We start from the raw sequence: 22,425 nt of genomic DNA, 5'->3' as shown, positions 1-22,425 counted from the left end.
CAAACAAGGCTTATTTTAACACTGCAGTAAACTTACTGTGAAATTCTCCTAGTCGCTATAGTCTGGTGCCTGTTTGGGTCAATGCACCTAACCAGCACATCTTTCAGAATGTGGGAGGAAACCGGAACACCGGAGGAAACCCACGCAGACACGGGGAGAACGTGCAAACTCCACACAGGCAGTGACCCAAGCCGGGAATCGAAGCCGGGTCCCTGGCGCTATGAAACAGCAATGGTAACCACTGTGCTTTGGACCTTTTACAGGAAACATTTTCTCTCACTTTTTTGCTTTGCTCTCATCTGCCTCTTGGTCTTCCTTCTCCCACGTTCAAGCCATTTACCTTAATACTCATGCCTCAGTATGTGTAGCATCTGTGGGATCAAAGTTCTCACACGCCTTCCTTCCCCCTTCTGAAGCATGCAGTACTAGGGTTTTCTTCCAATTTCAAAGGTCATGCCACGCAGCAGTGTGTGCTCCATCTCCCAAAGAGTTGAGTAAAATGGGTCCACAAATGATCGGCAAATGCAGTTGGATGCCCCCCTTTCCTCTGCACTTATTTAAACCTTCTACTGGATCCCCTCTGTCATAGCCCACCGCAGTTAATACAGCATCTTTCATTTCTTCCAGTGCCCCATCCGCTATGTTCTAGAGAGTGAGTAAAGCTGAATTAATTGAGAGGCTTAAACATATTAACATTAATTTTACTGCATCATTGAGCCCGTGTAAAACATATGGGGGTCAGCAGAGGACACAAGAATGGCGATCTTTTTCATTATTTTCCCTAACTGTGCTACTGTAAGTGGGGTTGTGTAGGTGACCAAATGCAAGTCATCCTCACTTTCCTTGCAACTAGTGGTCACAGGGTTCATTGGAACATGGTCATGCTCTGAGGACTTTGCGGGTTAGGTGCCTCTGAGAAGGGTGGTGGATGTCCCCAGTCATCACCATATGCAGCATACTGTAGGGCGTCCTCTTCTAGCTTCTCCCAATCTGCTCTACAATCACTGTCTCGCTCAGATGTAACTGTCCCAAATACAGACATTATCCCTTTCTGTATGGACAGCTGAGATTTTAATCTATCAATCTCCCATGATTAGCCCCAAAGATTCTATTTTCTTTACTAATTTGATGCAGAACTTTAATCGCAGCCTGCAAATTTGTGCACTTTTCATTCTGTTCGGTCCCAGCCCTTTTGGCTGCACATGGTCACTGTTGGCATGTTGTACTTCCTGACTTACCTCCTTATCCTTCTAAACTCCATTGAGTACAGACCCAGTGTCCTCAAACGTTCCTCAGAAATCCAGCTTTCCATTCCAGGATCATTCTCACGAACCTACTCTGGACCCTCTCCAAGATCAGCGCGTCCTTCCTTAGATGCGAGGCCTAAAATTGCTCGCAATAATCCAAATGTGGTCGGACCCGAGCTTTATAAAGCCTCAGCAGTGCACCCTGCTTTTGTGCATTCTGCTGTTGAAATGAATTGCGTTTGCCTTCCTAATTATCCACTCAACCTTAAGAGAATCCTGAGTTAGGACTCCCAAGTCTCTTTTTTGCTTCTGATCTCTGAATTCTCTCTCCATTTAGAAAATAGTCTCTTTTCTTCCTGCCAAAGTGCATACGCAGTTGGCTGGGTGACCTCAGTTTGCGATATGGAGGGGAGCTGACAGTCGTCATTTATTATTGTCCCACAATTGTTTTAAAATTGCTCATTTAGGGTGTTACTGGACCCAAAGGGGACTTTTAATTCATATAAGGTACCCATTCTTTGTGAGTTTCTTTTGTGTGAAAAACTGCACTTAGAATTAGTTTTGCCTTGCAAAATTAATAAACTGTTTATCCTTAAATTGTAAAGCAACTATGTTTGTGGTCAGAATGTTTGCCAAGTGATTTTAGAGCTTCAATTTTTAACCTAAGAAATTGTTCAGTTGCTTTAGTCAAAACTGGACCATTTCCTGTATTACACGAAAAGTACTTCAAAAGTACCTCTGTGGCTTTAACACGCTATGAGCTATTCGGTGACTGTGAAAGGCATGATATAAATGCAAGTAGTTACTTTCCATTGTTTCCACTATGTAGATGGAACCAGAGCCCTAGATACTGCATAGACAAACAATTGGTTTTGTGTATATTACACTCCTACCAGTGCCAGAATAAGGCTGATTTTTCCTGATTTGTTCCTTCCTAAACACTTCTCATTCTGATTTCAATCTATAGCATATCTAAGGTTGTCACGTGGGTCAGTCCTTATACCTGTACTCAGTGTTTTTAATTTAACTGTGGCACACGAGCATATTAGTCTGAACAATGATGTTATCACTTGCCCCGTCCTGTATTCACGGAGTTTGCACTATAATCAGTCTGCTGCAATGGTATGTACATAATGTGAAATTAAACACACAACGACTTTATTAGGTGAATATTCATGTTTAAAATTTGTGCATTGTCAACATGTAACAGTTACACCCATGACTTCTCATTGTCTCTACAGGACATTGGCAGAATTTGTTACTAACCGATCTTTTAAAAATTGGAATAATGAACACGTAGATCTTCTTCATGTGGAATAGGAAAAATGGGCATTGCCCAAATCCAGCATTGTGAAGAGTCTTTCATGTGTATGATTGGCGTATAGTTTTCATTGAAACTATCAAACAAGATTGTACTATCCGGTGTGTGGAAGGTGCATTTCAATTGAAAACTGAAGAGACTTTGGTCAAGTAAAATTACTTCTTGTGTGCTTAACATTGCTTTTTTTTCTTTTCTTCAGGCCTTTGACATTACTGCAGAAAATAATTTTGTAATTACAACGACAAACAGAAAAGAAATCAAATCTCAAAACTTTGGTAAGTTTATTTGGAACTCCGATTGTCCATTTTAACGGGATGCAATGGTCAGATTTTACATTAAGAAGTTTAACAACACCAGGTTAAAGTCCAACAGGTTTATTTGGTAGCAAAAGCCACACAAGCTTTCGGAGCTCCAAGCCCCTCCACCTGAAGAAGGGGCTTGGAGCTCCGAAAGCTTGTGTGGCTTTTGCTACCAAATAAACCTGTTGGACTTTAACCTGGTGTTGTTGAACTTCTTACTGTGTTTACCCCAGTCCAATGCCGGCATCTCCACATCAGATTTTACATACCATACTTTACCTAGCTGCCTGGCCAAATACAGCAAGAAGTCTCACAACACCAGGTTAAAGTCCAACAGGTTTATTTGGTAGCAAATACCATAAGCTTTCGGAGCAATGCTCCTTCGTCAGATGGAGTGGATATCTGTTCTCAAACAGGGCACAGACACAGAAATCAAATTACAGAATACTGATTAGAATGCAAATCTCTACAGCCAGCTAGGTCTTAAATGTACAGACAATGTGGGTGGAGGGAGCATTCAACACAGGTTAAAGAGATGTGTATTGGAGACAATACACATCTCTTTAACCTGTGTTGAATGCTCCCTCCACCCACATTGTCTGCACATTTAAGACCTGGCTGGCTGTAGAGATTTGCATTCTAATCAGTATTCTGTAATTTGATTTCTGTGTCTGTGCCCTGTTTGAGAACAGATATCCACTCCATCTGACGAAGGAGCATTGCTCCGAAAGCTTATGGTATTTGCTACCAAATAAACCTGTTAGACTTTAACCTGGTGTTGTGAGACTTCTTACTGTACTTACCCCAGTCCAACGCCGGCATCTCCACATGGCCAAATACAAACAGTGATCACAATATGTCTGAACTTTATGTAGTTGGATGTAGCTGGCCTATATGACGCAAGAAAATCAGTTGCTGCCAGAATATCTTGGAATGTTATTTTGGATACAACAGAAAGTGTAGTTATTAGTTGTCAAATTTAAATAAAATTAACTTTCCTGAATCGTTCTACAAATAAGCATGTGCTGATTATGCTAAAGGTCATGCATTTATGATAAACGTGTGGCTTTTTTTAACAAAGAGCTTGCTTATGTTAGCTGAAAAACACATTCTTTCACGTTATGTATATTCATGAACTCGCATAAATATTAGTGATTATGCGGTGCTATAATTGTTTAGAACCCTCCTGTATTGTTGCCCAAGTGCTACTCTACATGCACAAGTATAGAAAAAGGGCATTGCAACCATGTGCTAATCTCCTCACAAGCACTGCCATAGAGGCTATTGCATAACGTTCAGAAGTAGAAATTCTGGCCAACATTTTGCCTTTCCAGTCAGAGGCAGCTAGGACTGATTCCTGTGCCAATACTGTCACTTGGATGCACTTACTCAACACAGATCAGGTTTTGAGCATGGGTTCTTAAGATTTTTGCTGAATGAGTAGATTTTCATTCGGTTCCCGAAGCTACGCAGTAATGCAGTTCCACACACCCACCTTGACAATTGTGCTTGGTCTGATCTGTGGTTTGTTAGCTAGAAAATTCTTTCTTTTCTTATTCTGAAATTAATTTAGCTTTTTGATGTGGACTTAATAGCTGTAGATTTCGATCTTTATTGATACAAATTTTAATGGGGCATCGATGCCATAAAGGAAAAGGAAAAAGGCTTTGCATGCAAGAGTAGGAATATCCATTCTGTTTTCCTTGCCCTTATCAATCTTTTCAAGCTCTGATATCCTTTGCGATGAGATTTGACACTTCATCCAGATTTCTTGTGCATCATACTTTAAATGTGAATTGATTCAGGATGCCACAAGAATAGTACCTGTAGGTGACACTGTGAACATATTAACTGATGTTTCCGGTCAGTGGCAATGCTGGCCACATTACCACTGCCTGTAAAAGTTTTGCGCCCCAGCCGCTTTACACCTTTTCTCTTTGGATTTCCAATCCTGGCTGCAGCAACAATGTATGAACATGGTGCAGAGAAGAGTGGGACATGTCCTTTTTTATGACAGCTGCTGTATTCAGATAAGTTCTTAAAGGTCTCAAATGTTTCAGTGGGTGGGTGGTAGGTTGGGGTACGGGATGTGGGTGTTAGACTGGCTGGAGAGAGAGTTGGGTCAGATTTGTGGGTGACTCAATTCAGGTACACTGGTTAATTAAGTTATATCAGCGCAATATTTCCAGGTAAGTCCTGTGCATCTGATCCAAGTCTCCAACACAGGTCAGTGTAAGAGATAATAGCATAATGCCTGGGGCAGTGGAAATCAATCCACTGGCAGTTTAAACTTCCTGGGAAATTCAAGCACGTGTGTGTCAGGACTTCAGCAAGGCCCCGGCACACATCACAAACCTAAGACTGGATTTTGCTGCTCTGGATCTTGACTCAAGTCAATGTTACATGACTAATTGGTTAAAATGAAGCATCATGTAACTTTTCATGGCAGCCCTCATGAACACTGAGAATTTACAATGTCAACCTTTAAGTAACAGGTTGCTGTACCACACATCTACAGCATGTGCAAAAAGCAGAACCTGTGGTTACATGTGGACTCTGCATGTTACAGAACATATGAACAGGGATCAGGGGTAGGCCATTCAGCGCATCGAGTCTGCGCCACCATTTAAAAAGATCATGGCTGATCTAGTAACCTTAAATCTGCATCCCTCCTATATTCAACAACCTTTTCGTGAAGTGAGTTCCAAAGACTCAAGATCCTCTGAGTGAAAAACATTGTCTCATCTCCATTTATCTCATGCAAAATGCCCATTTAATGTGTTTGCACATTGTATATTAAGATAGTTCTTTTTTACAGATTTAGTTTAATATTGCAAATTTGTTCACAGATGTCTGTCCTTTGTATTTGAGTTCACTATATTGAAGGCATTTTTGTGCCTTGTGTATAATTTCAAGTCATTAATTAATTGGAAATGCATTTTACTAGTTTTGCTTTTTTTTTCAACCTTAGAAAAAAGTGTTAAAGATGGCACCACTTTGTATATACTTCACTCAGTCGACCAAATACTGCCCTCAGCAACAAGGGAGCGAATTGACTTTCTTCCACACTATGATACATTGGTTAAAAGTGGCATGTATGAATACTATGCCAGTGAAGGACAGACTCCATTGCGTAAGTATATGATTTGCACCATTTAATTTGAATAACATTGCAGAAAATAAATTCAAATTAGAGATGCTGTTCTAGATTTCTTGCTCTCAACATGTTGAATTACTTAGATTAGAACATGGCTTCAAGTGTTGCCAAACACAACTAACCTTTTATTTTAACTAAACAGCATTTGCCTTTGCTGAGCTGATAGATAACTCATTATCTGCAACAGCAAGCAACAAAGGAATTCGTAACATACAGGTCCGACTGGTGAGTAATATATATGTTAAAACAAATTTGAAAACTGCAGATCTCATTTAGATTTGCAGATGTGGAGTTAAGACTATCGGAACTTGACTAGTACTGTTGATATATTTCAAATGCTCCCCAGATTATTCTCTGATTCCAATTGTAATGGTCTATTTCTCTTTTTTAGTTGTTTGATGAATCTCAAGGCAAATCAGCAGTAGCTGTAATTGACAACGGGAGGGGAATGACATCTAAGCAGCTTAATAATTGGGCGGTGTATCGACTGTCTAAGTTCACCAGAACAGATGATGACGTTGAAAGGTTTGTTTTTCACATATAATCGTGAGACCTAATTTTGTATAATAACACCTTGTGTGACATGTTATCGATGTGCTTTATGAAATCCAATCATAGAATCCCTACAGTGCGGGAGGAGGCCACTCGGCCCATCGATTCTGCACCGGCAGCAATCCCTCCCAGGACCTATCCCTTAACCCCACATATTTACCCTGCTAACCCCTTGACACTAAGGGGCAATTTACCATGGTCAATCAACCTAGCCCTATTTGGAGTGTGGGAGGAAGCCACAAAGATGTGCAGGCTAGGTTGATTGGTCGTGCTAAAGTGTCAGGGGAATTAGAGTAAGTACGAATGAAAATGATTCAATACTACTTCAGGAATATGTTGTGTGTCTTCTCGCGTGGAGATATGTATGATAGCATTTAATATCTCGAGAGTGGCATGGTGGCACAGCGGTTAACACCCAAGGTTCTAGCCTTGGGTGTCTGTATCTGTGGAGTTTGCACAATCTTCCCATGTTTGCGTGGGTTTTTGCTGGGTGCTCTGGTTTCCTCATACAGTTCAAAGGCATGCAGGTTAGGTGGACTTGCCGCGGTAAGATTGCCTCTCAGTTTGTGTGTGCCTCATGCCAGATGTTGTGATTTGCACTCCTCTGGATCCCACCAGGCATATGCCATGGAGAGTTCATTCACTACTGTGTACCCAGTATCTCTCGGGATGGGGATGAGGCGAATGCAATCTCCACTATAATCTTCCATGCTTAATCTTCTGTCTCAGCCTCTAACAGCCATAGATTTACTCCAGTTACTCTCTCCCTTTTTTATATACGTGCCATGGCTTTTGAGGGTTTTTGTCTCATGCTAGTTTGGTCTTCTACCACCTTGTGTTATCGACGTCTTTACGATCCTTTGAATTTTGATCTCCCAACCCTCAGGCTTTACTGCTCTTTGTGACAGCATCGTCAGCCACCTCCTTTGATCGAATGTTATCTTTAACTTTATAGCCATGGATGGGCCATTTTTCCATGTGGATTTAATTCCTTGAGAGAAATAAGAATTTTGAGTGAATCCTATAAATGTTTGCCTTTTCTATCTACTGTGTCGTATCGTTTAATTTGGGTTCCCAATCTACCTTGCCCAAATTCATCCCTCATACCTACATACTTTGTTCATATTTAAGCCCTTTTACTAAATTACACACAAACCCAATGCAAACTTAAGCATATGACCACAATGGTTAGCGCTGCTGCCTCACAGTGCCGGGAAGCCAGGTTCAATACAGACCTTAGGTGATTGTCTGTGTGGAGTTTGCACATTCTCCCTGTGTCTGTGTGGGTTTCCTCTACCTGCTTCAGTTTCCTCCCACAATCCAAAGATGTGCAGGTAAGGTGGATCGGCAATGGTAAGTTGCTCCTTGGTGTCCAAAGATGTCTAGGTTAGCTGGATTAGTCATGATAAATGTGTGGGGTTGGTGGGAGAGGGGGCCTGGTAAGATTGTCTTGTCAGAGAGTTGGTGTAGACTTCATGAGTCGAATGGCCTACTCCTGCAATGTAGGGATTCTATGAATTAATCCTGAGTCATCAAAGAATACTAGATCTCAAATTGCCTACTCCTCGATTGATTTCTTGATGTAATGATCTCAAATGTTTTGAATATATTCCATGAACTTGTCCTTCACATATAGCAAATTGGGTTCATCCACTATATGAAGATTACATCCACTACATGAAGGCGGCATGGTGGCACAGTGGTTAGCACTGCTACCTCACCGCGTCAGAGACCCGGGTTTGATTCCCGGCTTGGGTCACTGTCTGGGTGGAGTCAGCATGTTCTCCTCATGTCTGCGTGGGTTTCCTCCGGCTGCTCCAGTTTCCTCCCACAGTCCAAAGATGTGCAGGTTAGGTGGATTGGCCATGCTAAGTTCCCCCTCAGTGTACCTAAACAGGCGCCGGAGTGGCGACTAGGGGATTTTCACAGTGACTTCATTGCAGTGTTAATGTAAGCCTACTTGTGACTAATAAATAAACTTTAACTTTATTTTAAGATTAAAGTCCAGCATGAAGACATAAGGCAGCAAATTAGAGGAGTAAATTGGAAGGAGGTATTCTCGGGGAAATGTACTGAAGAGAGGTGGCAGTTTTTCAAGGAATGTCTGTCTAGAGTTCTACAGGACAACGTTCCGAGCAGACAGGGAGGAGTTGGTAGGTTAAAGGAACCGTGGTGCACGAAAGCTGTGCGGAACCTAGTCAAGAAGAAAAGGAAAGCGTACAAAAGGTTCAGAGAGCTTGGCGAAGATAGGATCTAGATGAGTATACGGCTTGTAGGAAGGGACTAAAGAAGGAAATTAGGAGAGCCAGAAGGGGTCACGCGAAGGCCTTGGCAGGTAGGATTAAGGAAAACCCTAAGGCGTTCTATAAATATGTGAAGAGTAAAAGGATGAGACGTGAAAGAATAGGGCCTATAAAAGGTGAAGGCGGAAAAATCTGTACGGAACCAGGAGAAATGGCAGAGGTGCTTAATGAGTATTTTGCCTCGGTTTTCACAGAGGAGAAGGACCTAGGTGGATGTACTGCGGGCTTGCAGTGGACTGAAAAGATTGAGTATGTGGACTTTAACAAAGAGGTTGTGCTGGAATCTTTGAATGGCATCAAAATAGATAAGTCGCCGGGTCCAGATGGGATGTACCCCAGGTTACTGTGGGGGGGGCGAAGGAAGAGATTGCAGAGCCTCTGGCGATGATCTTTGCGTCGTCGATAGAGACGGGAGAGGTGCCGGAGGATTGCGGATGTGGTTCCTATTTTCAAGAAGGGGAATAGGGATAGCCCAGGAAATTACCGACCGGTGAGTCTAACCTCAGTGGTTGGTAAGCTGATGGAGAAGATCCTGAGGGACAAGATTTATGAGCATTTGGAGAGGTTTAGTATGCTCAAGAATACTCAGCCTGGCTTTGTCAAAGGCAGATCGTGCCTTACGAGCCTGGTGGAGTTCTTCGAAAATGTGACTAACCACATTAACGAAGGGAAAGCGGTAGATGTGGTTTATATGGATTTTAGCAAGGCGTTCGATAAGGTCCCCCATGCAAGGCTTCTAGAAAAAGTGAGAGGGCAAGGGATCCAAGGGGCTGCTGCCCTGTGGATCCAGAACTGGCTTGCCCAAAGGATGCAGAGAGTGGGTATAGATGGGTCTTTTTCTAAATGGAGATCGGTCACCAGTGGTGTGCCCCAGGGATCTGTTCTGGGACCCTTGCTGTTTGTCATTTTCATAAATGACCTGGATGAGGAAGTGGAGGGATGGGTTGATAAGTTTGCTGACGACACGAAGGTTGGTGGGGTTATGGATAGTCTGGAGGAATGTCAGAAGTTACAGAGGGGCATAAATAGGATGCAAGACTGGGCAGAGAAGTGGCAGATGGACTTCAACCCAGATAAATGCGTAGTGGTCCATTTTGGCAGGTCAAATGGGATGAAGGAGTACAATATAAAGGGAAAGACTCTTAGTACTGTAGAGGATCGGAAGGACCTTGGGGTCTGGGTCCATAGGACTCTAAAATTGGCCCTGCAGGTGGAGGAGGTGGTTAAGAAGGCGTATGGTGTGCTGGCCTTTATCAATCGGATTGAGTTTAGGAGTCCGGGGATAATGATGCAGCTATATAAGACCCTCGTCAGACCCCACTTGGAATACTGTGCTCAGTTCTGGTCGCTTCATTACAGGAAGGATGTGGAAAAGATTGAAAGGGTGCAGAGGAGATTTACAAGGATGTTGCCTGGATTGAGTGGCATGCCTTATGAGGATAGGCTGAGGGAGCTCGGTCTTCTCCTTGGAGAGACGTAGGATCAGAGGAGACCTAATAGAGGTATATAAGATGTTGAGAGGCATAGATCGGGTGGGCTCTGAGGCTTTTTCCCAGGGTGGAAATGGCTGCTACGAGAGGACACAGGTTTAAGGTGCTGGGGGGTAGGTACAGGGGAAATGTTAGGGGGAAGTTTTTCACACAGAGGGTGGTGGGCGAGTGGAATCGGCTGCCGTCAGTGGTGGTGGAGGCAAACTCAATAGGGTCTTTTAAGAGACTCCTGGATGAGTACATGGGACTTAATAGGTTGGAGGGTTATAGGTAGGTCTAAAAGGAAGGGATATGTTCGGCACAACTTGTGGGGCCGAAGGACCTGTTTTGTGCCGTAGTTTTTCTGTGTTTCTTTCTATGTTTCTATGATTACTGCATTCCCCTGATTTATATATATTTACTGTATTCCTGATTTAAAATTAGCATGACACTATGACTACTCTAAGGGCTCCTATAAACTGGTTGCCAGAGATCATAATGTTCGTTCCCAACCTTTCAGAACTATAGCTACACCACAACATTCGCACTGCTGTCCCTATCTAATCTTGTTTTATATATTTAAGTTTTTAAGTTTATTTATTAGGATCACATGTAGGCTTACATTAACACTGCAAAGGAGTCACTGTGAAAATCCCCTAGTCACCACACTTCGGCGTCAGTTTGGGTACACTGAGGGAGAATTTAGTATGGTCAATGCACCTAACCAGCATGTATTTCGGACTGTGGGAGGAAACCCACACAAACACAGAGAGAATGAGTAAACTCCGCAAGACTGTGACCCAAGCTGGGAATCGAACGCGGGTCCCTGGTGCTGTGAGGCAGCACTGTGCCACCGTGCAGGTCTATATATTTAAAAACTAGCTATGGTTGCGTAACTGATGCTTTTAAGCTAAACTTTGTTCCGCTATTATGTTGTACTATTGATGTTACACAGGCTACTTCTGATAAATGTAATACATTTTTAAAAAAAAAATCTAAACCATATCCTTCAATAATCTGATGAAGCAAGATAACTCTGAGTGTTTTCAGGATGGCCATAGAAACCTTGGTTGTGCTTTCCTTGTGATTATTTGATTAAGTGAATCGTTGTCCTTGGATAAATGATGGAGTTAATGTTGAAGTTACTCATCTGCACGCAGGAATGTTGACAAATAACTTGAAAGACTATAGATCAATCTTGATGAGTTATATAACTCTTTATATTCTCTGATAATCTGCCTTCATTGTTTTGATTGCAACTAATGTTGTCAAAACTACCTGCACCGGCATGTAAACAATTAAAATTGTACTTTGTTCCAGTTAAAGTTCTGAATTTAAACTTGCCGTTCTTAGCAATTAGTCAGTAATTATTCCTCTGCATTATCTGACTTGCAGTTTAAAAACAAGATTGTGTTGAAGATATCCCTGAAATGCATTTGAAACATGGAAGCATCTGGAGATCACTATGTTTCAAATCTTTTACATATTGATATATACCCGATATAACATCATTGGACCAGACTAATGTCATGAGTTCAAATTCCACCATGACAGCTGAACAAATTTGAATTCAATTCATTAATCTGGAATAAAATGCGAGTCTCATCAATAATGATCATGGAAATACTAGAGTGTTGTAAAATCTCACCTGGTTCATCCTTTTTTTTAAAATTTTAAAGTTTATTTATTAGTGTCACAAGTAAGCTTACATTAACATTGCAATGAAGTTACTGTGAAAATCCCCTAGTCGCCACACTCCGGCCCCTGTCCGGATACACCAAGGGAAAATTTAGCACGGCCAATGCATCTAACCAGCATGTCTTTCGGACTGTGGGAGGAAACCGGAGCACCCGGAGGAAACCCGCGCAGACGCAGGGAAAATGTAAGAGTCCGCACAGACAGTGACCCAAGTTGGGAATTGAACCTGGGTCCCTGGTGCTGTGAGGCAGCAGTGCTAACCCCTCCACGTCCTATAGTGGAAGAAACCTGCTGTCCTTGCCTGGCCTGGCCTATATGTAATTACAGAATTCTCTTGGAAATGTTATAGTAAGCCACTACAGAGAAAAACCTTGTGGGTGTACCTTTCATTTATTCTTTATTGCGATATGGACATCATTGGCTAGGTCAACATTTATTTCCCATCCTTAATTGTCCTTGAGAAGTTAGTGTTGAGTTGCCTTCTTGAACTGTTGCAGTCCATGTAGTGTAGGTGCATCTTCAGGAGTTCCAGGATTTTGGGCCATCAGCAGTGAAGGAATGGTGATACAGTTAGGAACAAAAGAGTTGTCGTTAGGAACAAAAGAGTTGTCAGGGAGAAAATCGGACCTCTCAGGGAGGGAGGGAGGGTGGCACGGTAGCACAGTGGTTAGCACTGCTGCTTCACAGCTCCAGGGTCCTGGGTTCGATTCCCGGCTCGGGTCACTGTCTGTGTGGAGTTTGCACATTCTCCTCGTGTTTGCGTGGGTTTCCTCCGGGTGCTCCGGTTTCCTCCCACAGTCCAAAGATATGCAGGTTAGGTTGATTGGCCAGGTTACAAATTGCCCCTTAGCGTCCTGAGATGCGTAGGTTAGAGGGATTAGTGGGTAAATATGTGGGGGTAGGGCCTGGGTGGGATTGTGGTCGGTGCAGACTCGATGGGCCGAATGGTCTCCTTCTGCACTGTAGGGTTTCTATGATTCTATGAGGTGTTGACCCGTTGGAGAATATCTCCATTACAAGAGAGGAAGTGTTAGGTTTTTTAGGGAACATTAAAACTGACAAAGCCCTAGGGCCTGATGGCATCTATCCTCGACTGCTCAGGGAGACGAGAGATGAAATTGCTGGGCCTCTGACGGAAATCTTTGTCGCTTCTTTGGACACGGGTGAGGTCCCTGAGGATTGGAGGATAGCGAATGTGGTCCTGTTGTTTAAGAAGGGTAGCAGGGATAACCCAGGAAATTATAGGCCGGTGAGCTTGACGTCCGTGGTAGGGAAGTTGTTGGAGAGGATTCTTAGAGACAGGGTGTATGTGCATTTAGAACGGAACAATCTCATTAGTGACAGACAGCATGGTTTTGTAAGAGGGAGGTCGTGCCTTACAAATTTGGTGGAGTTTTTTGAGGAAGTGACAAAAACGGTTGATGAAGGAAGGGCCGTGGATGTCGTCTATATGGATTTCAGTAAGGCATTTGACAAAGTCCCACATGGCAGGTTGGTTAAGAAGGTTAAGGCTCATGGGATACAAGGAGAAGTGGCTAGATGGGTGGAGAACTGGCTTGGCCACAGGAGACAGAGGGTAGTGGTCGAAGGGTCTTTTTCCGGCTGGAGGTGTGTGACCAGTGGTGTTCCGCAGGGCTCTGTACTGGGACCTCTGCTATTTGTGATATATATAAATGATTTGGAAGAAGGTGTAACTGGTGTAATCAGCAAGTTTGCGGATGACACGAAGATGGCTGGACTTGCGGATAGCGAAGAGCATTGTCGGGCAATACAGCAGGATATAGGCTGGAAAATTGGGCGGAGAGGTGGCAGATGGAGTTTAATCCGGATAAATGCGAAGTGATGCATTTTGGAAGAAATAATGTAGGGAGGAGTTATACAATAAATGGCAGAGTCATCAGGAGTATAGAAACACAGAGGGACCTAGGTGTGCACGTCCACAAATCCTTGAAGGTGGCAACACAGGTGGAGAAGATGGTGAAGAAGGCATATGGTATGCTTGCCTTTATAGGATGGGGTATAGAGTATAAAAGCTGGAGTCTGATGATGCAGCTGTATAGAACGCTGGTTAGGCCACATTTGGAGTACTGCGTCCAGTTCTGGTCGCCGCACTACCAGAAGGACGTGGAGGCGTTAGAGAGAGTGCAGAGAAGGTTTACCAGGATGTTGCCCGGTATGGAGGGTCTTAGCTATGAGGAGAGATTGGGTAAACTGGGGTTGTTCTCCCTGGAAAGAGGGAGAATGAGGGGAGATCTAATAGAGGTATACAAGATTATGAAGGGTATAGATAGGGTGAACGGTGGGAAGCTTTTTCCCAGATCAGAAGTGACGTTCACGAGGGGTCAGGGGCTCAAGGTGAGAGGGGCGATGTATAACTCAGATATTAGAGGGATGTTTTTTACAGAGGGTGGTGGGGGCCTGGAATGCGCTGCCAGGTAGGGTGGTGGAGGCAGGCACGCTGACATCGTTTAAGACTTACCTGGATAGTCACATGAGCAGCCTGGGAATGGAGGGATACAAACGATTGGTCTAGTTGGACCAAGGAGCGGCACAGGCTTGGAGGGCCGAAGGGCCTGTTTCCTGTGCTGTACTGTTCTTTGTTCTAGGTCAAGGTGGTGTTTGGTTTGGAGGGAAACTTGCAGTTGGCAGTGTTCCCATGCTTCTGCTGCCCTTGTCATTAAAGGTGGGAGAGTTTGCAGGGTTGGAAGGCACATGAAAAGATGCTTGAAGAGTGCAACTTGCAGTTGGTAAACAGTGCTGCCACCATGCATTGGTGACGGAGGGGATGAATGGTTATGGTGGTGGATAGGATGCTGATCAAGTAGGCTTTGTTCTGGATGATGTTGGGACACATGTCCAGGCAAGTGGAGAATATTCTATCATTCCCTAGACCTGGGGACATAGAAAATAGGAGCAGGGAATAGGGCTGCAGGGAAAAGCCTGGGAACTACAGGCCAGTTAGCCTCACATCTGTGGTGGGTAAATTGTTGGAAGGTATTTTGAGAGACAGGATCTACAGGCATTTAGAGATACAAGGACTGATTAGGGACAGTCAGCATGGCTTTGTCTGTGGAAAATCATGTCTCACAAATTTGATTGAGTTTTTTGAAAGGGTAATCAAGAAGGTAGATAGAACATAGAACAGTACAGGCCCTTTGGTCCTTGATGTTGTGCCGAGCTTTGTCCGAAACCAAGATCAAGCTATCCCACTCCTTATCATTCCGGTGTGCTCCATGTGCCTATCCAATAACCGCTTGAAAGTTCCTAAAGTGTCCAACTCCACTATCAAAGCAGGCAGTCCATTCCACACTCCAACCACTGAGTAAAGAACCTTCCTCGGACATCCTTCCTGTATCTCCCACCATGAACCTTATAGTTATGCCCACTAGTAATAGCTACATCCACCCGAGGAAATAGTCTCTGAACGTCCACTCTATCTATCCCCCTCATCATCTTATAAACCACTATTAAGTCGCCGCTCATCCTCCTCCGCTCTAAAGAGAAAAGCCCTTGCTCCCTTAACCGTTCCTCATAAGACCTACCTTTCAAACCAGGCAGCATCCTGGTAAATCTCCTTTGCACTCTTTCCAATGCTTCCACATCCTTATAATGAGGTGACCAGAACTGCGCGCACTATTCCAAATGTGGTCTCACCAAGGTCCTGTACAGTTGCAGCATAACCCCACGGCTCTTAAACTCAAACCCCCTGTTAATAAACGCTAACACACTATAGGCCGCCTTCACGGCTCTATCCACTTGAGTGGCAACCTTCAGAGATCTGTGGATATGAACCCCAAGATCTCTCTGTTCCTCCACATTCCTCAGAACCTTGCCGTTGACCCTGTAATCCGCATTCAAATTTGTCCTACCAAAATGAATCACCTCGCATTTATCAGGGTCAAACTCCATCTGCCATTTTTCGGCCCAGCTCTGCATCCTATCAATGTCTCTTTGCAGCCTACAACAGCCCTCCACCAATCCTGGAGTCATGAGCAAATTTACTGATCCACCCTTCAGCCCCCTCCTCCAAGTCATTGATAAAAATCACAAATAGCAGAGGACCCAACACTGATCCCTGTGGTACACCACTGGTAACTGGTCTCCAGTCTGAAAATTTTCCATCCACCACCACCCTCTGTCTTCTATGAGATAGCCAGATACTTATCCAATCAGCCAAATCTCCCTCTATCCCACACCTCTTTACTTTCTTCATGAGCCGACCATGGGGAACCTTATCAAGCACCTTATACGACATTAACTGCTCTATCTTCATCTACACACCTAGTTACTCCTCAAAGAATTTAATCAAATTTATGAGGCAAGACTTACCCTTCACGAATCCATGTTGACTATCCCAGATTAAGCTGCATCTTTCCAAATGGTCATAAATCCTATCCCTCAGGACCTTTTCCATTAACTTACCACCGAAGTAAGACTAACTGGCCTATAATTACCAGGGTCATTCCTATTTCCTTTCTTGAACAGAGGCACAACATTCGCCACTCTCCAGTCCTCTGGCACTCTGCCCGTGGACAGTGAGGACCCAAAGATCAAAGCCAAAGGCTCTGCAATCTCATCCCTTGCCTCCCAAAGAATCCTAGAATATATCCCATCTGGCCCAGGGGACTTATTGACCCTCAGATTTTTCAAAATTGCTAATACATCTTCCCTCAGAACATCTACCTCCTCCAGCCTATCAGCCTGTGTCACACACTCATCCTCAAAAAGGTTTATAATTGGGGGAGGGGGTAATTATGATGCGATTAGGCGGGAATTAGGGAGCATAAGATGGGAACAGAAACCGTCAGGGAAAGGCACAAATGAAAAGTGGAGCTTGTTCAAGGAACAAATACTGCGTGTCCTTGATAGGTATGTCCCTGTCAGGCAGGGAGGAAATGGACGAGTGAGGGAACCATGGTTCACAAAAGAGGTTGAACGTCTTGTCAAGAGGAAAAGGGAAGCATATGTAAGGATGAGAAAGCAAGGTTCAATTGGTACGCTTGGTAGGGGGGGGCTTCTTCACGCAGAGAGTGGTGGGAGTGTGGAATGAGCTGCCGGATAAAGTGGTAAATGCATTTTAACATTTAAGAAAAACTTGGACGGGTTCATGGATGAGAGGGGTGTGGAGGGATATGGTCCAAGTGCAGGTCAGTGGGACTAGGCAAAAAATGGTTCGGCACAGACAAGAAGGGCCAAAAGGCCTGTTTCTGAGCTGTAATTTTCTATGGTTCTATGGTTCTAAGAAGGCCCCCCTCCTTGATGAACACTGAAGAAAAGTATTCATTCATCGCCTCTCCTATCCCTTCTGACACCATGCACAAGTTCCCACTACTGTCCTTGACCGGCCCTAACCTTACCCTGGTCATTCTTTTACTTCTCACATAAGAGTAAAAAGCCTTGGGGTTTTCCTTGATCTGACCCGCCAAGGACTTCTCATGCCCCCTCCTGGCTCTCCTAAGCCATTTTGTTAGCTCATTCCTTGCTACCTTGTAACCCTCAAGCGTACCAATTGAACCTTGCTTTCTCATCCTTACATATGCTTCCCTTTTCCTCTTGACAAGACGTTCAACCTCTTTTGTGAACCATGGTTCCCTCACTCGTCCATTTCCTCCCTGCCTGACAGGGACATACCTATCAAGGACACGCAGTATTTGTTCCTTGAACAAGCTCCACTTTTCATTTGTGCCTTTCCCTGACGGTTTCTGTTCCCATCTTATGCTCCCTAATTCCCGCCTAATCGCATCATAATTACCCCCTCCCCCAATTATAAACCTTGCCATAGAACCATAGAAAATTACAGCTCAGAAACAGGCCTTTTGGCCCTTCTTGTCTGTGCCGAACCATTTTTGCCTAGTCCCACTGACCTGCACTTGGACCATATCCCTCCACACCCCTCTCATCCATGAACCCGTCCAAGTTTTTCTTAAATGTTAAAATGCATTTACCACTTTATCCGGCAGCTCATTCCACACTCCCACCACTCTCTGCGTGAAGAAGCCCCCCCTAATATTCCATTTAAACTTTTCTCCTTTTACCCTTAACCCATGCCCTCTGGTTTTTTTCTCCCCTAGCCTCAGCGGAAAAAGCCTGCTTGCATTCACTCTATCTATACCCATCAAAATCTTATACACCTCTATCAAATCTCCCCTCAATCTTCTACGCTCCAGGGAATAAAGTCCCAACCTATTCAATCTCTCTCTGTAACTCAGCTTCTCAAGTCCCGGCAACATCCTTGTGAACGTTCTCTGCACTCTTTCAACCTTATTTACATCCTTCCTGTAACTAGGTGACCAAAACTGTACGCAATACTCCAAATTCGGCCTCACCAATGCCTTATATAACCTTACCATAACACTCCAACTTTTATACTCGATACTCCGATTTATAAAGGCCAATGTACCAAAGGCACTCTTTACGACCCTATCCACCTGTGACGTCACTTTTAGGGAATTCTGTACCTGTATTCCCAGATCCCTCTGTTCAACTGCACTCTTCAGAGTCCTACCATTTACCCTGTACGTTCTTCTTTGGTTTGTCCTTCCAATGTGCAATATCTCACACTTGTCTGCGTTAAATTCCATTTGCCATTTTTCAGCCCATTTTTCTAGTTGGTCCAAATCCCTCTGCAAGCTTTGAAAACCTTCCTCACTGTCCACTACACCTCCAATCTTTGTATCATCAGCAAACTTGCTGATCCAATTTACCACATTATCATCCAGATCATTGATATAGATGACAAACAACAATGGATCCAACACCGATCCCTGCGGCACACCACTAGTCACAGGCCTTCACTCAGAGAAGCAATCCTCCACAACCACTCTCTGGCTTCTTCCATTGATGTGGAGATGCCGGCGTTGGACTGGGGTAAACACAGTAAGAAGTTTAACAACACCAGGTTAAAGTCCAACAGGTTTATTTGGTAGCAAAAGCCACACAAGCTTTCGGAGCTGCAAGCCCCTTCTTCAGGTGAGTGGGAATTCCCACTCACCTGAAGAAGGGGCTTGCAGCTCCGAAAGCTTGTGTGGCTTTTGCTACCAAATAAACCTGTTGGACTTTTAACCTGGTGTTGTTAAACTTCTTACTGTGTTCTTCCATTGAGCCAGTGTCTAATCCAATTTACTAACTTCCCATGTATACCTAGCGACTGAACCTTCCTAACTAACCTCCCATGAGAGACCTTGTCAAAGGCCTTGCTGAAATCCAGGTAGACAACATCCACCGCCTTCCCTTCATCCACTTTCCTGGTAACCTCCTCGAAAAACTCTAATAGATTGGTCAAACGTGACCTACCATGCACAAAGCCATGTTGACTCTCCCTAATAAGCCCCTGTCTATCCAAATATTTGTAGATCCTATCCCTTATCATACCTTCCAATAACTTGCCCACCACCGACGTCAAACTTACTGGCCTATAATTTCCCGGATTTCTTTTGGAACCTTTTTTAAACAACGGAACAACATGAGCCACCCTCCAATCATCCGGCACCTCCCCCGTGAATACTGACATTTTAAATATGTCTGCCAGGGCCCCTGCAAGTTCAACACTAGCTTCCCTCAAGTTCCATGGGAATACCCTGTCTGGTCCTGGGGATTTATCCACTCTGATTTGCCTCAAGACAGAGAGCACCTCCTCCCCTTTAATCTGTAAAGGTTCCATGACCTCCCTACCTGTTTGCCCTATTTCCGTCGATTCCATGCCCGTTTCCTCCGTAAATACGGATGCAAAAAAACCATTTAGTATCTCCCCCATCTCTTTTGGTTCCATACACAGTCTACCACTCTGGTCTTCAAGAGGACCAATTTTATCCCTCACTATCCTTTTGCTCCTAACATACCTATAGAAGCTCTTTGGATTTTCCTTCACTCTGTCTGCCAAAGCAACCTCATGTCTTTTAGCCCTCCTGATTTCCCTCTTAAGTAGCTTCTTGCACTTTTTATACTCCTCGAGCATCTGATGTGTTCCTTGCTGCCTGTACATTTCATACAACTCTCTCTTCCTCTTAATCAGTGTTACAATCTCCCTCGAGAACCAAGGTTCCTTATTCCTATTTACTTTGCCTTTAATCCTGACAGGAACATACAAACTCTGCACTCTCAAAATTTCTCCTTTGAAGGCATCCCACTTTCCATTTACATCCTTACCAGAGAACAGCCTGTGCCAATCCACACTTCCCAGATCCCTTCTCATTTCATCAAATTTGGCCTTTTTCCAGTTCAGAACTTCAACCCGAGGACCAGATCTATCCTTATCCACGATCAGGTTGAAACTCATGGCACTATGATCACTGGATCCAAAGTGTTCCCTCACACTCACATCCATCACCTGCCCTAACTCATTTCCCAATAGGAGATCCAATATCGCATCCTCTCTAGTTGGCACCTCTATATACTGATGTAGAAAATTCTCCTGAACACATTTTACAAACTCTACCCCATCTAAACCTTTAACAGTATGCGAGTCCCAATCTATATGTGAAAAATTAAAATCCCCTACTATCACAACTTTGTGTTTCTTTGCCCTGCCGTATGGCCCTATCCCTCTCCATTGCAATAGTGAAAGACACCGAATTGTGGTCACTATCTCCAAAGTGCTCTCCCACAAACAAATCTAACACTTGGCCCGGTGCATTACCCAGTACCAATTCCAAAGTAGCACCACCTCTTGTCGGCCTATCCACATATTGTGTCAGGAAATCCTCCTGCACACACTGTACAAAAACTGCCCCATCCGGACTATTCGACCTATAAAGGTTCCAATCAGTATTTGGAAAGTTAAAGTCACCCATGACAACTACCATGTGACCTCCACACCTATCCATAATCTGCTTTGCAATTTCTTCCTCCACATCTCTATTACTATTTGGAGGCCTATAGAAAACCCCTAACAACGTGACCGCTCCTTTCCTATTTCTAACTTCAGCCCATATTACCTCAGTAGGCAGATCCCCTTCAAACTGCCTTTCTGCAGCCGTTAAACTATCCTTAATTAACAATGCTACTCCTCCACCTCTTTTACCACCTTCCCTACTCTTACTGAAACATCTATACCCCGGAACATCCAACAACCATTCCTGTCCCTGTTCTAACCATGTCTCCATAATGGCCACAACATCGTAGTCCCAAGTACCAATCCACGCTCCAAGTTGACCTACCTTATTCCGAATGCTCCTTGCATTGAAATAGACACACTTCAACCCACCTTCTTGTCTGCCGGTACACTCCTGCGACCTTGATTCCCTCCTCAGTACCTCACTACACTCAACACTGGCTTCTGGGCTACAGCTCATTTTCCCATCCCCCTGACAAATTAGTTTAAAGCCCCCTGAAGAGCCGTAGCAAATTTCCCTCCCAGAATGTTGGTGCCCCTCTGGTTCAGGTGCAACCCATCCTGTTTGTACAGGTCCCACCTTCCCCAGAATAGAGAACATAGAACAGTACAGCACAGAACAGGCCCTTCGGCCCACGATGTTGTGCCGAGCTTTATCTGAAACCAAGATCAAGCTATCCCACTCTCTATCATCCTGGTGTGCTCCATGTGCCTATCCAATAACCGCTTAAATGTTCCTAAAGTGTCTGACTCCACTATCACTGCAGAATGTGATCCAATTATCCACATAACTGAAACCCTCCCTCCTACACCATCCCTGCAGCCACGTGTTTATCTGCACTCTCTCCCTGTTCCTCAACTCGCTAGCACGTGGCACCGGCAACAAACCAGGCATGACAACATGGTTTGTCTTGGCCCTTAGCTTCCACCCTAGCTCCCTAAATTCCTGTTTTAAATCCCCGTCCCTTCTCTTACCTATGTCGTTGGTGCTGATGTGTGCCACGACTTGTGACTGTTCCCCCTCCCCCTTAAGGATCCTGAAAACATGGTCCGAGACGTCACGGACCTTGGCACCCGGGAGGCAACATACCCATCTGTGAGTGTCTTTCGCTGCCACAGAACCTCCTATCTATCCCTCCGACTATCGAGTCCCCAATAACTATTGCTCTCCTGTTCCCCCCCACCTTCCCTTCTGAGCCACAGGGACGGACTCAGTGCTGGAGATCCGGTCACCGCGGCCCACCACTGGTAGGTCATCCCCCTCAGCAGTATCCAAAGCGGTATACTTGTTGCCGAGGGGAACAACCACAGGGGATCCCTGTACTGACTGCTTCTTCCCAGCCCCTCTCTCCGTTACCCATCTATCTTCATTCTTCGGAGTAACTACATCCCCGAAGCTTCTATCTATGGCCATTTCTGCCTCCCGAATGATCCGAAGTTCATCCAGCTCTCGCTCCAGTTCCCTAACGCGGTTTTTGAGGAGCTGCAGATGGGTGCACTTCCTACAGGCGAAATCAGCAGGGACACTGACGGCGTCCCTTACCTCAAA

The 22,425-nt window shown here is 44.4% G+C and overlaps 1 protein-coding gene across 2 annotated transcripts in view; it reads left to right on the top strand.

The window, feature by feature from the left end:
• Positions 1 to 22,425, top strand: part of smchd1 (structural maintenance of chromosomes flexible hinge domain containing 1) — a 202,740-nt gene that overhangs the window by 26,358 nt on the left and 153,957 nt on the right. Inside the window, exons 2-6 of one of the 2 annotated variants that reach the window (XM_078216073.1) lie at positions 2,489 to 2,669; positions 2,768 to 2,843; positions 5,839 to 6,000; positions 6,167 to 6,249; positions 6,416 to 6,549. In XM_078216073.1, the coding sequence (XP_078072199.1) occupies positions 5,961 to 6,000; positions 6,167 to 6,249; positions 6,416 to 6,549 (257 nt within the window). In that variant the 5' untranslated portion in view covers positions 2,489 to 2,669; positions 2,768 to 2,843; positions 5,839 to 5,960. The remainder of the gene's footprint in view (positions 1 to 2,488; positions 2,670 to 2,767; positions 2,844 to 5,838; positions 6,001 to 6,166; positions 6,250 to 6,415; positions 6,550 to 22,425) is intronic. The other variant, XM_078216072.1, reaches the window with a different exon arrangement.

This window comes from Mustelus asterias, chromosome 7 (genome assembly GCF_964213995.1).
Source record: "Mustelus asterias chromosome 7, sMusAst1.hap1.1, whole genome shotgun sequence".
NCBI lineage: Eukaryota > Metazoa > Chordata > Chondrichthyes > Carcharhiniformes > Triakidae > Mustelus > Mustelus asterias.
This window is presented reverse-complemented; position numbering and strand designations above follow the sequence as displayed.